The sequence below is a fragment of the Corvus hawaiiensis genome, chromosome 26 (genome assembly GCF_020740725.1).
Source record: "Corvus hawaiiensis isolate bCorHaw1 chromosome 26, bCorHaw1.pri.cur, whole genome shotgun sequence".
Taxonomy (NCBI): domain Eukaryota; kingdom Metazoa; phylum Chordata; class Aves; order Passeriformes; family Corvidae; genus Corvus; species Corvus hawaiiensis.
In genome coordinates, this window is record NC_063238.1 from 28,784,956 (window position 1) to 28,798,172 (window position 13,217).

The 13,217-nt window shown below is 33.2% G+C and overlaps 1 protein-coding gene across 6 annotated transcripts in view; it reads right to left on the reverse strand.

Moving 5' to 3' along the window:
• Positions 1-13,217, reverse strand: part of CSMD3 (CUB and Sushi multiple domains 3) — a 612,506-nt gene that overhangs the window by 155,051 nt on the left and 444,238 nt on the right. For all 6 annotated transcript variants that reach the window (XM_048286482.1, XM_048286481.1, XM_048286480.1 and 3 more), the window contains one exon: positions 11,371-11,565. In XM_048286482.1, the coding sequence (XP_048142439.1) occupies positions 11,371-11,565 (195 nt within the window). The remainder of the gene's footprint in view (positions 1-11,370; positions 11,566-13,217) is intronic.

The following is a 13,217-nucleotide window of genomic DNA, read 5'->3' on the forward strand; positions in this document are numbered from 1 at the left end:
AATATTTTTCTTAACTTTTGAAGGAATTGTGTGCAGCTGATGAAAACTTCTTATATTGCTTGCCTCTAAGACAAGGGGTTGGATCTGAGTTCTCCCTGTCTTGGTGTTCCCATGCAAGCTGGAGGATGGTGAGGTTTCTCCTCTCATTCATGTTTCCCACTGCTCCAGTTGATAAAACCATTAGAACTCCGGGTGATACCTTTCTAGGAGTCTGTTACTGCAGAAGCACCCACTTAATAAGGTTGTGTTCCTTCATTTAAGTAATGTTTTGTTTCCTTTTGCCAATAAAATTGAATTAAAGTAGGAGGCTCTGAGAATGGAGCCATCAAATAGGAGAAAATGTTTTCTAGCATCTTTTGTGCTAGAATAAAATTCTTTGCAGTGAAACAGTCTCTGCTTATAATAAATGGAGATGGAATAGGTCTCTGCAGTCAGTCTGTGCCACAGCACAGCTTCATTCCTTTGAAAGAGCACACCAGTGTTAGTTTCCACAACTGAAAAAAAGTAACTAAATAAAAGTTTAAACATGCTTTTCAAGTCAACTGTCTGCAGAAAAGACTTGACATGGTATTTAAGGAACTTCTGAGGGAATGAGAACAATCATTTAAAAACAATTTAACTGCCAACATACTAAATGAATAAAAAGAGAAAATAAAATTGGCAGTCTTCTGGGAAAGACCGTTTCAGAGTCTTTCAAGTATATTAAGACAGCAAGAGGAAAAGAGCATTATATGACAGATGTGTAGAAGTAAAAATAAATCAGAGATTAGCAAAGCTTAACACATTTTAGCTACAATAGCAGAATTGAGACACTGATGCTTTAGAAAATATGAATCAAAAATGTGTAAGGATTTACAGATCTCTTCACAAGTAATAAACATCCCTCCCAGCAAGAAACTTCCTTTTTTTATTTTTTTTCTTTTTGAAGGCCATATAGCCTACTTATTATTTATTTATTCATCTGTGCACTCTTCATATCTAAATGATATTTCATTACTAATTTGGTTTAGGAATCATTCCTATTATGTGATAAAGAGCATGATGACGGCTTCTAAGCAGAAGAAGAAACCTAAAAAATGTGAGGCTGAAAGTTAAAATCATGAGCTTTCTTAGAACTCAGTAACTTTTATGAGTTCATTTCAAACTTCACAGAACAAGGAATCTACTTATTACTATAGAGCTCATAAGTGATATCAGCTCCTGAATCCTGTTTTGGTAATAGGACTTTCACAATTTTAGGGTCGGGGAGGCTGTAATGAGTGTATTGCCCATTCAAAACCCCTTGATGTTATTGTATACTGCCTATTTGCATGTCTCTAGAATGTTCTTTTACCCAAATTAGTTTTTAAGCACTAGCAGTGAATCACAGCTGGTACAAAGAATAAATTTTTTTTCCAATCATCTGCAAATATTATTACAATACTAGAATGAAGCTTTAGGTTTCCAAATGATGATAACTTTGTTTCCAAGTGATTTTCAATATTTTGAGTGTGTGTGCATCAGCAGTTTAAAAGGAAACTGCAGGAACAGTTAATGATTGTAATTTTAAATCTGAGATCTGACAGTTAATGATAAATTAACTGAGGTCATTGTAATCCACTCAATCTCAGCTTTGTTTTCTATCACTGCTGTTTAGGTTTGCAACACAGACTTTTAAATTAACTTTGAAAAGATAGAAATCCTCACTTTTCAAACTCAGACTTAAGAAAATGAAAAAGAAGGAAGAACAAAAGACTGAAACTATCCATAATTAAAGACACAGTCAGGTTAGAAGTAAATAAAACTAAGCAAGAAAGTTAGGAACAGGGACTCCTGAAACACAGGAAAGAAAAGCAGGGTCAGAAAGAATTATAAAAAAAAGTCAAAATAGCTGGTCAATGAACAGCTATGAGCCCAAATACCAATTGAAAATATAAAATAAAATAATATAGAATTCACATTTAAAACATGCAAAAGACAAAGAAAAAAATCCATGAAACTTTTGTAACTGGGAAACTTGCAGACATGTCACTGGTATCTCTAGTGATCAGCAACACAGGGAATCTTATTTACTAGATTTCAAATCACCAAGCAGAAGATTGAATGATGCACAGATCTTTTTCTCAGTATTAGAAAGATTTTTAATTACATTTCTCAGAAATTTAAGACTGTTTTATTTCCTTGCAATAGGGACTATATTTAAAACTCCAATTCTATTTTTCCTTGAACTATGAGTGCTGAGAAATAGACTCTCCTGTATCTGCAGGCAAGAAGCAAATATGACTTTCATGTTATAGTTGTTTATTTTTTGTTAACACTGCCTCATCAGAGTATATCTTATGGGCTAGGATGCTCTGTGAGAAAAAAAAATCCTTAAATATAATTCTGATAGAATTTTGCCAATCTGCAAAAGACTAGTAATAATGATTTCAAGATAATTTATCTTGGACTGAAGAATGTCTCTTACAACGACAGGCTGAGGGAACTGGGCTTGTTCAGCCTTGAGAAGAGACAACTGAGAGAGGACCACATCACTCTCTATCAGTATCTGAAGGGAGGGTGTCAAGAGGATGGATCCAGGCTCTTCTCTGTGGTGGCAAGCAACAGGACAAGAGGCAATGTGCAGAAACTGATGGCCAGGAAGTTCTACCTGAACATGAGGAAGAACTTCTTTACTGTGCAGGTGATCACACACTGGAACAGACTGCCCAGAGAGCTTATGGAGTCTTGTTCATTGGAGATATTCAAGAACCATCTAGACACAATCCTGTGCCATGTGCTCTGGGATGGCCTTGCTTGAGCAGGGAGGCTGGACTAGGTGACCCTCTGTGGTCTCCTCCAACATCAGCTATTCTGTGATTCTATACTTCACAACCAAAATCTAATTATCATCACATGCCTATACTTAGGGTTATTTCTTCTATAAGCATTTTGTAGGCATTTAACAGAAGTGAAGTTGATGTACATTTTACTCTGTGCATTTTACTCTAGACATGATTATACCATATAATTTTGTGATGATGTGAACTTTGTAATCTCAATTTTATGTGAATTTGTATTGGATAGCAAAATTCATACAAAAAATATGTATGGGATCTTTGTGGTAGCCTTCCTGTATTGATTTTTTTTTTTAGATAACATAAACTGGACATCACATCAACAACTTTCAAATCTTACCTTGTAATCAAATATTATCCTAATGCACTGTATTGCTTTTCCCTTAAAAGATAATCTTTTTTCATGGACACTGCCAAACATATTTAAAACTTCAGTGATACAGTATCAACTGTTTTTAATTTCATTCATATGCTTGTTGAGCTCTAAGACATCCCAAAAAGATTCACATTCTTCTTCAAAAGTTATATTGATTTTTCTGCAGCATGTTGAACAATGTGCCTCCCAGTTCAACTTTTCTTTTTTCCTTTTTTTAAATAACCTCTACCAATTTTCTAACTGTGGCAATTGGCCAACTGCTCATCAAGGAAGATTTCTGACAGGTTCATCACCTCCCACTGCTTCGATAAAAGGCTAACCTCAAGGTCAACATTTGTGCTTCAAACACTTCATATCTATCTCTTTCAGAACTACACAGAATAGACTACCTTATCCGAACAACTTGCTATGGTTCTGTTTATTGATTTTTTTTATTTTGACTCGGTTCCTTCAAGCCAAAGGAATGGTTCCAATGCACTACCTCTCCTGTTACCTCAGTAAGGTAATATAAGAAATATAACATAATATATAAGTTACTTATTTTTCCTTCCACTCAAAAACATTGGCCTTGAATATATTTTTGGCTTTGACCTGCTGTTGACTCTTTAGTAAGTTCCTCACTTTTTTAATCTTTGTAAAACTGTATTACTGGCTAAATTAGGTTTTAAAGTTTTTTCTCAAAACCCTATTGGCCACACTTTCTACTACCTACTTTTGAACAGGGTTTCATTCTCCTGAAATATATATCCTAATTTCTATTAGATTCCCTGACTGTGTTGTTTCATCACCTCTTTTGGTGATCCATTTAGATTTTGATTCTGATTAGTGATACTATAAGATGGTGTTTTTACATCATTCCAGGTCACCAGTAAATAGTTACCTTTTTGCTGTTGTCTTCAAATCTATTTCAACAAGCTTCCTTAGTTTGATATTATTCCCCAAAAAAAGTAAAAAAAAAAAAAAAAAAAAAAAAAAAAAAAAAAAAAAAAATTTTCCTCTTCCTTTCCTCCCAGGGTGTCCAAATTGAATGCTTTATAGAAACTTCAGACACCTTTTGAGCATGCTATTGTCACATTTACTCCCATTGAGCAAATCTGCTCTGCTTTGGGCCAGCTGTCTTCTCTATTAATTTCATACTTTTATGTTATGCTGAAATAAAAGGTGTTAACTGAATCACCAGTATTCGAACCGAAGATAATTAAAATATCAATGAAATTAATGTTCTCTGGCCTTCCATTACTTATATTTACTCTCAACTGTAAATATAAATATAGCTTAATGTCTGAAAATAGCTTTATTTTTATTAAAAATTCATCCACAAACCAAAGCAGTGTATTTCCTAGCATATCACCTAAGTAAAGCTTTAAACTACCAGCTAAGTCAGCAACTGATTAACAAAATAATAGAAACATATAAAATGTACATTACAAGAGTGAATAAATTGTAATCTTTTAAATTCATAGCAACAAAACAACTTCTGCAATAGATGGAATACAAAAATGTATATTGCATGGTGGTGTGATGCTCTGTATTAACTTCTCAGGTCACAGAGGTAGCTGTAAGCACCCCTTTGCAAGAACACTTCCAGGACTATGCTTGCTAACCCATGACACACACAACTACTCTTTATGGTATAAAATAGAACTATATCATGAAAAGGTTCCAGTGAAAACCTCAAAACGAGGAGTAACATTTTGTTGTGGAAGACACTGTTCCTTCAAAAGAGTGTCACCACACAAAAAAAAGCTGTAACACAATCAGCTTCTGAGTTAAATGTCAAGAAACATGGGATCTAAAAGAGGGAGCTATCCTCTTTAAGCTGGACAATGTCCTTGCCTACCATTCCTATTGTATGTTGGCAAAAATGCTATATGAAGCCCAGGCAAGAAGGAAAACAAAATATAATTCAATTTTAAAACAATGCAGTCTCTTAATTGCAGGTCTTTTTCTATTGCCCAGAACCATCCACTCCCCAGTCTCCACCGTCACAGACAATGTGGAGATGGCAAAACTTGTGCAAAGAATGAAATTAGTCTTTTGGATGTAACCACCAGCATATTCCACCTAATAAATCTTCTTCCAGTTGATTACTGAGGTCTTATTAGACAAGAGTGAGGACGTTCTGACTGCTGCCTGAGGTTAAGTTAGAAATATGCATATTTGTCAGCTATAGCCAGTGCAGATGACTGGATCAGTTTCTTTCATTCCAGTGATTAATTAATTTACCATGATTATTAACTGATACTACATAATCCTGTCCCAATTCAGTGTCTCGCAGACTTTGGAAAATAAATATTCGCTTATCTGTGTGAATAAATGGTAGGGATATATTTTTCCTTCTAAGAACAGAATACCCTGAAGTCACCTTGTCTGTTTGAAAAAATCTTCAAAGAAAAATATGCACCTATGGTGCTAACACTAAATACAGGAACAAACACATATTTATGTAAACTACTGCTAAAAACTGTTTTTCTCTCCACCTCAAAACACATGATGAAAGAATTTTTTTTTTAAGGTAACATTTTTTCAATATTCTAGTAGAAAATTTACATATTCAAAGCAAACAAACGATGTCAGTGTTTAATATTCTAAAATAGAATAAAGATCACATAATTTATTCTCTATTTTCATTCGTACTTTTTGTATACTTTAATTGCCAAACAACGTAGAAACTCTATCAGTTAATTTACATATTTTATAATTTATATGTTATTTTCAAAAATATTAAAGTTGTGTTTTCCCTGCTAATTCAAGATGCTTTTTCATACTAACAGTTGCATATAAGCAAACCTATTTAAAATTATGGCTTGAATAGATAAGCTTGATTTCAAATAATTTATTTTATAGTAAAGAAAATAAAAAATTAAAGCTGAAAAAAACCCCTATTTTATATAGCTTAAAGTATTTCTCCTTCTTTTTAACGTTTCCTTCATTAAACTATGCTCCTAAAAATTTGGCTGCAGATTTAGTTCAAAAGAAGATGAAGTGCCTGGTTTTATGATGCACTCCACTTAACTAATCCCTTAAATTCATTGGGAATTAGGATTCTCTGGCAAATGATTTTAATAAGATCATTGTAATTAACAACTTTCTTCATTTCTAATACTTTACTTACCATTATATGACATTATTACTTCTTAAATGAAAGCTTGGAATAATTACACGCAACATCTATTATTCAATGGACTTTGTAAAGCCATATTATGAATTCCAAATGTATATGCAAAAGGTCAGACACTCAGAGAAATGCTTGCTGTGGATATAAGCATGTGTCTGCATTTAGTTTTCTTTTCCAATCTTTCTAGAATTATTAATATTTATAGTTATTTCCAGTAAAATTTTCAAACTTTTTCTGATATGGAAAGAACATCTTTAAGAAAAGCTAAGATTTTAACTCAATCACATTTAGAAAAAACCCTGGGGTCTTCATCAAAATACCAGCAGTGTGCATAGCCATAGAGAAAGATATTAATTTTGTTTCCTATTCACAAAACAATTTGCGTATTTTACAGTAAAAAAATCAGTCGCATGTGTTCAGAAAAAGGAGGCTACTGTCTCCCAGAAGTATTTACTGGTAACTAAATCTCTAGTCAGTACCTGCAAAATCCTCTATATGGAAGCTAGATTTTCTCATTTTGGCTTTTTGACTTGATAGTTCTTGGTGTGCAATGGCCTCCTTTCCACAGAGGAGGAATAATGAGTGTGCTCATACCAAAAAGCATCTGTAGTGTGAGGTTTATAGGACTTAGACGCCTACTCCTTTACTTGGACATCTAAGTGCTAAATTTTAACACATACATCCCTCCAAAGTAGAGTTTGTTGTATGCTTTCAGCTCAAACAGTACTGCTTCCACACAGTATATTCAGATATTTCTCTAGATGTAGTATTTCCTAAGTTGTTTCTCTAAGTCATATCCTGCTGAGCATGCAAGCAGATTAAATCCTCTTAATGCACTCCAGACACAAATGGGAAAATATACCTTCTTAACAAGCTCTTTGAATCCCCTTTGATGACCTTTTAAGAAGACTGTCTCTCTCTCCACTGACTATATGGAAGGAAAGCTTGGACTGGTAAAGCAATGGATATAGATTTGTGAGAAATGGGCAGTGGAAGCTTGGGAACAAAAATTAAGTACTCTGAAGATAGTTCAATCACAATAAAAATAAAGTAAAATAAAATAAAATACTTTGTAATTTTTTCAAAGGACTTTCAATCAATTTTTCAAGTTTGGCTGTTAAGAATTAACTTTTCAGAGTACTAAGAACTTAAATAGCACTTTTGTATTCAAAGCAAAATTCTAATTGATTTCAGTTCTACTTTTAAGTACTCAGGGCATTGTCTATGTGATCCTACAAAACAAACATTGTTCTGGGCAAAAAGAAAGTGAGAAATGCTTTGTAAGTAGTCAACATATGACAATTTCGAGCAAAGTACGCTGCTTAAGTGGTTAAACTGACCATTAGTTTGGAACTATAAAATAGACAAAGAGCATCTCATCAACAGTAACATTCAGCTTCATTAGCTTCAGGAATATTCTGGCTTTTGCAGCTGCCCAACTTATTCCTCATTCAAATTTTGAAATAGACCTAAATAGCAGCTCTTCGTATGGTCACTATATAAAAAGTGCATAAAAATGTGACCTATAAAGATGCTCATTAAGTAATTAATGTTGAATGATTTCTGAAAAAGTTGTCAGCATTTATTATATTACAGAAGAGTAAGCAGTATGATTATGCTTTTCTGTGCAGTCTTCTATCCTAAATTTTTCAGATATAAACCTGATCTGAGCTGCCTCAAATAGCCATAATAAGTTAATACAGATCAAAAGAAACTTAAAGAATATTCTGAATTGGTTATGGTACCAAAAAAAAAGTAACTAAATCATAGGCATAGGCATATTATCATAGGCAGTTATAAAAATATTGGATATTGTTAGATATATCTTACAGATGGAGTTATGTTGAAGCCTGGATTCAAATATTTCCAAGGATTCAACATCTGTAATGAAATGTAATAAAATGTTTTAGTGATCAATAAATTATTTTTTCTGGTAGGAAAAAGGTTTTCACTTTCAGTTATGAACACGATTTCCCATTACTGGGCTTTTTGCTACTCTGTAAACAATTGTTGTTAGCTACCAAAAATTTTAAATTACCTATAGTTGGTGAAGTTATGAGAAATCATACTAATAATGCATCTGCATATGTTCATTACACCCTGTTCTTAACACCCATGGTGAAACACCAAATAGCTTAGCATATTAGCCTAGATAATCTTAGCATCTGTTCATAAAAGAATGAAGCCAATGATTTGGTTCACTTCCCACACTTAATAAAGAGGTTTGAGGTAATTTTAAAAAATTATTTCAACCTAGTGCAAGTCATGCCTAATGAATGTAAGACTAGGTCAAAACAGGTATTAGGGAATAAAGGTAGAATTGCAGCTTTTAGCAGTGAAGATGGTGAAGGACCTTGAGGGGAAGCCGTATGAGGAGCAGCTGAGGTCACTAAGTGTTCAGCCTGGAGAACCCAGAGGAGACTGAGGAGACGTCACTGCAGTTACAACTTCCTCATGAGGAGAAGAGGATGGGCAGACACTGCTCTTCTTTGTGGTGACCAGTGACAGGACCCTAGTGAATGGCCTGAATTTGTGTCACTAGAAGTTTAGGTTGGATATTAGAAAAGCATTCTTCACCCAGAGGGTTTTTGGGCACTCACTGGGACAGGCTCCACAGGCAAGTGAGAGCACCCATAGCAACAAGCCTGACGGAGTTCAAGAAGAGTTTGGACAATGCTCTCGGGCACAAAATGTGACTCCTGGTGCTGTGCAGGGCCAGGAGGTGGACTCGATGATCCCTGTGGATCCCTTCCATCTCAGTATATTCTGTAATTCTGTGATTCTTTACCAGACCAGTTCTATCTGCTGTAAAGCATCTCCCTTGAGCTGTGAGCCATCTGGAATGCTGAAGGTTCTCCCTTCCTCTCCTTTAACCTACTTAGTGTGAAATATGCACAGAATGAAAATACTAATTTGTAGTATTTCCCTTTTACCAGCCTCACTCTCCCTATAAATCTATATGGTTAAATATGGCTCAAAAGAATTTAAAAAAACCCCCTGGATTCTAACTTGATATTAAAGATGTAAAGATTTAGAGAGCATAATAGGCAACTTTATAAAAACTATTTTTACTCCACACCTAAAATATTAGATCAAAATATTACAGGTATAAAGGGACTTCACAGACTCAATATTTTTTCTTGTGAATAATTAATTAACTAAATAAACCCCCCATACACACGGAGATGTATATTTCATTGTAACTCTATCACTTTCAATGGAGCTGCAAAAATACAAACTGCAGAATGGAGGAATCTGACTTCTACTATGCAAATTTTATTGTGTAGGTGAGACGGGTTTTCAGGAGCTAAATTCATCTCTTCAACTCTTTCTCCCAGCTCTGTGTAACTGAAAGCTAATTAACTGATATCATCTTTCTTACATCTATATAAAAGTTCTGTTTTTCTCTACGTAAATCACACAAAAGTGGAAAGCATTGATAACGTGGTCCAAATACACTGTAATATATCACAACAACATAACTACAAAGCTCCATTGGCTCTTAACTGGAGGAAAAAGCAATATAAGAAAAACAAGTGAAAATATCTATTCTGTGCCATCATATTCTAAAGAAGTATGGGGTTTGTTATCTTTGAAATCAGGCCTTTTTCATCCAGGAAAGAGAATGGTCCAGTTAGAATCAGTGAGAGACATCCACTACTTCTTTAATAATAAAATTTGTTTTTCCCCTTTATTACAAGGGCAATACTTCCAAGCAAAACACTACTGAATTTTCCAACAGACAACACTGGAAGATTTCTAAGTAGATTATAAGTGACACTAATAGAAACAATTATTGCATCATAAAGTATTTTTTTATCTTTCATTACCTATCAAAAAGACCTTCCAAAAAAAGGGAATCTTTTCCCTATGATATACAGCAACCTTCTTCACCAACTCCTCTCCAAAAAACAATGTTCATCTCTCATTTTAAAATGAGGAAAATCTTTTGACTTCCATTGCAGAGATTTTAGAAGTTTGAACAAACTTCCAAACACTTGCAAGGGTCAGTGTCCCAATTTGATGCCACTGAGTTTTGGAATTCAGTAGTATGACGGTTTTGGTAGATAATGGAAATACTGAACTTCTTCAAATGCTTATAATATTGGATATTCTTCAGATTTCAGGATTTTTTTGTTTTGGTTTTGCTGGTACTCTACCATCCACTTGCAACAGAAATTTAAGTATGCAACAAAGAAAATCCATATTCTATTTAAACTATTTGAACTTCAAATTGGAAATGGATTTAACAGGTATTTTGTCTTCAAGTTGTGAAAAGGAATGTAAAGTAACACGGTAATTAGATTTTATTTTAATTTTTGAAATAAATGTTAGTTTTATTAATATCTGCATACATGGGAGAAGTTTTGTGCTTGATCGTACAGAATATGTGAATTTTCAAAAAGTGAAAATTGCAAGTAGTTATCAATTTCTGTTAAATCACTAAAATAAAACATATCTTTTCTTAGAGTTTAAATCTGAAAATGCTGATGCTTGAGACAGTCAATGATCATACAATGAAAGTCAGAAGAATCTTGTCATGAGTAGACTTCATATCCATAAAAGTTTGAATAATTGGATCTTTCCTGCATTTCAAGGCTTAACTTTTCTACAGACCACATGCCCAAGAACTTAAATGTTGTAATGTGGTATATACAAAATATTTCATCGGAGTGTTTTCAAAACCAGTAATAACAAAAAGAAACAAGCATATATTGTGACACCCAAAGTATACTTAATGTTGTATTTAAATACATATATGGTGTATATCTCTATATTCTGCTGTAAGTTAATTGAAGAACACATGTTGACATGGAGAATGACATTACTACTAAGCTCTATTCACAATAATAAGACTATTTATCCAATGTTAATAAAAACTTGAATCAGTAGTTTCCTGAGTTGTCACATATATCTTTTATTACATATATCATTGAAAAGGGCTTTTTCCTGAAAGAGAATATTATTAAAATCACTTCCAATTTTTAACTTATTTCTTGCCTATTACAAAGCAAGAGTAATGACAACAGCAACTGAAATAAACGAAAAACTGTTCTTACCATGACAGCTGGGCAGGGCTCGGTTCCATCCAGGTCTTCCGTCATCTCCCATGATACATGTTAGTGTAGAGTATCCTTGAAGAACATAACCTGCATCGCAGTAATATGTAACAGTGGAACCCAGTTTATAATCCATTCCAAGTCTTGTTCCATTCATTATATTTCCAGGATCAAAACAAGACTCACGAAGTTTTGCTGTAGAGGAAAAAAATGTGAATATAATTCTAAATATAATCTAGAATGAATAAATAATAAAAATAAATATAATTAAGTAAGTATTTCCTGGAGTTCTCTTGAGGTCTTCTTTGAGCACCCTGTAGAACCTGAGGTTTTTTTAAGAGGACTTTCCATCAAATATTTTCTCTCCTTCATTCTAACAACTGTACAAATTACTATATAGTGACTGAAACTATGTCTTTTGTCCTTTTTTAAAGGTAGTTCCTATAATGCTCCATTTTTTTTTCAGAATTCATTGTGATAAATTATAAATTTATGTAGTTAGATTAATTTAGATATATGGATATTTTTCCAGTAGATAAGGTACATCCTGGTTTTAAAATGTGTGATGTGAAAACTGGTAAATGGAAGACATCAATATGAGCAATTTTTTACAAAATAAGAGGTATGCAAACAAGAATTTCTTCAAAATTAATAAACCCCAAATGAATTTCTATGTGTATATGATATAATGGTGTATTTTCATATACATATTTATCCCTCATTGGAGGAAAAAATATAAAATATTCTCTAAATGTATCTCAATTTTGATCATTTATACCTATTTGTTTCAAAATATTGAAATAAATTCAAACACATGCATATGGTTTTATATTTGCCTCCCTCTTACTTCCATAATGTGAATACCAATGTCCAGTAACAAAGTGCACAAAAAGAAATACTCAACATTTTTAATTAACAGCATTATTATACAGAAGGTGAGAAAAGTATAACATTTGATAAAAAAATGTAATTTCCTTTAAGGAAAAAAGAGTAAATGTATTATGTAGAAGCTGGAGTAAAGCAGATGATTTTGTGCTGTGCAGGATGGACTCTGCAATAATATAATTTATCAAGCAGAAGATGGAAATTTCAGATTTTCTTTAACATTTAAGGGTGCTGTGGAGAAAGCTAATAGGGAATAGTTCTTCATTTTCTACAAGATCAGTGCCAGCTTTCAAATACATCAAAAAAAGTGTTTATTTACCAGGCATATTTGCACTGTGGAACTTTCTGCTACAGGTAGGTATGGTTGCCAAAAGACTATATGAGCTTTGAACTTCCTGGAAGGCTTTTTAAGAGTTTTAAATAAAAAGACACTTTATCTGATTCTTTCAGTACCTAAACTGAAGTTTCTGAAAAATTACAGATAAGCAAGAACAATTATTATTTATTTGACTTTTATATAGTTTGGCCACACATAAACTACTGGTCCCTACTAGAGCCAAGCTAATGAACTAAGTACATCCCTCAAGGACACTTCTATGTTTCAGTATTTCTGAGAGGAGATAAATAATTACATCGTGTTTGGATTTGTAGAAGGAAACACAGAATAATTCTTTTGAAATTTCAATTTCACATTTTCCAAAAGAACATGAAGATCTCCTAATGCATTTAAAAATTTATTATGATTTGTGTATATAATCTACAGAGCATGATTCTGATATGAAAAACAACACAATAACAAATAATAGTTACAGTACATCTTTAATCATTAAGAACAGGTATTAGATATTCATATTGACTCATACAGGTAGTTGTAGTGTGGTGTCTAAAACTTATTTAACACTCATTCAAAAATTTGGATGGACAACGAAAAGTTGAAAGATGCAATTTACTAGAAAGTTTGT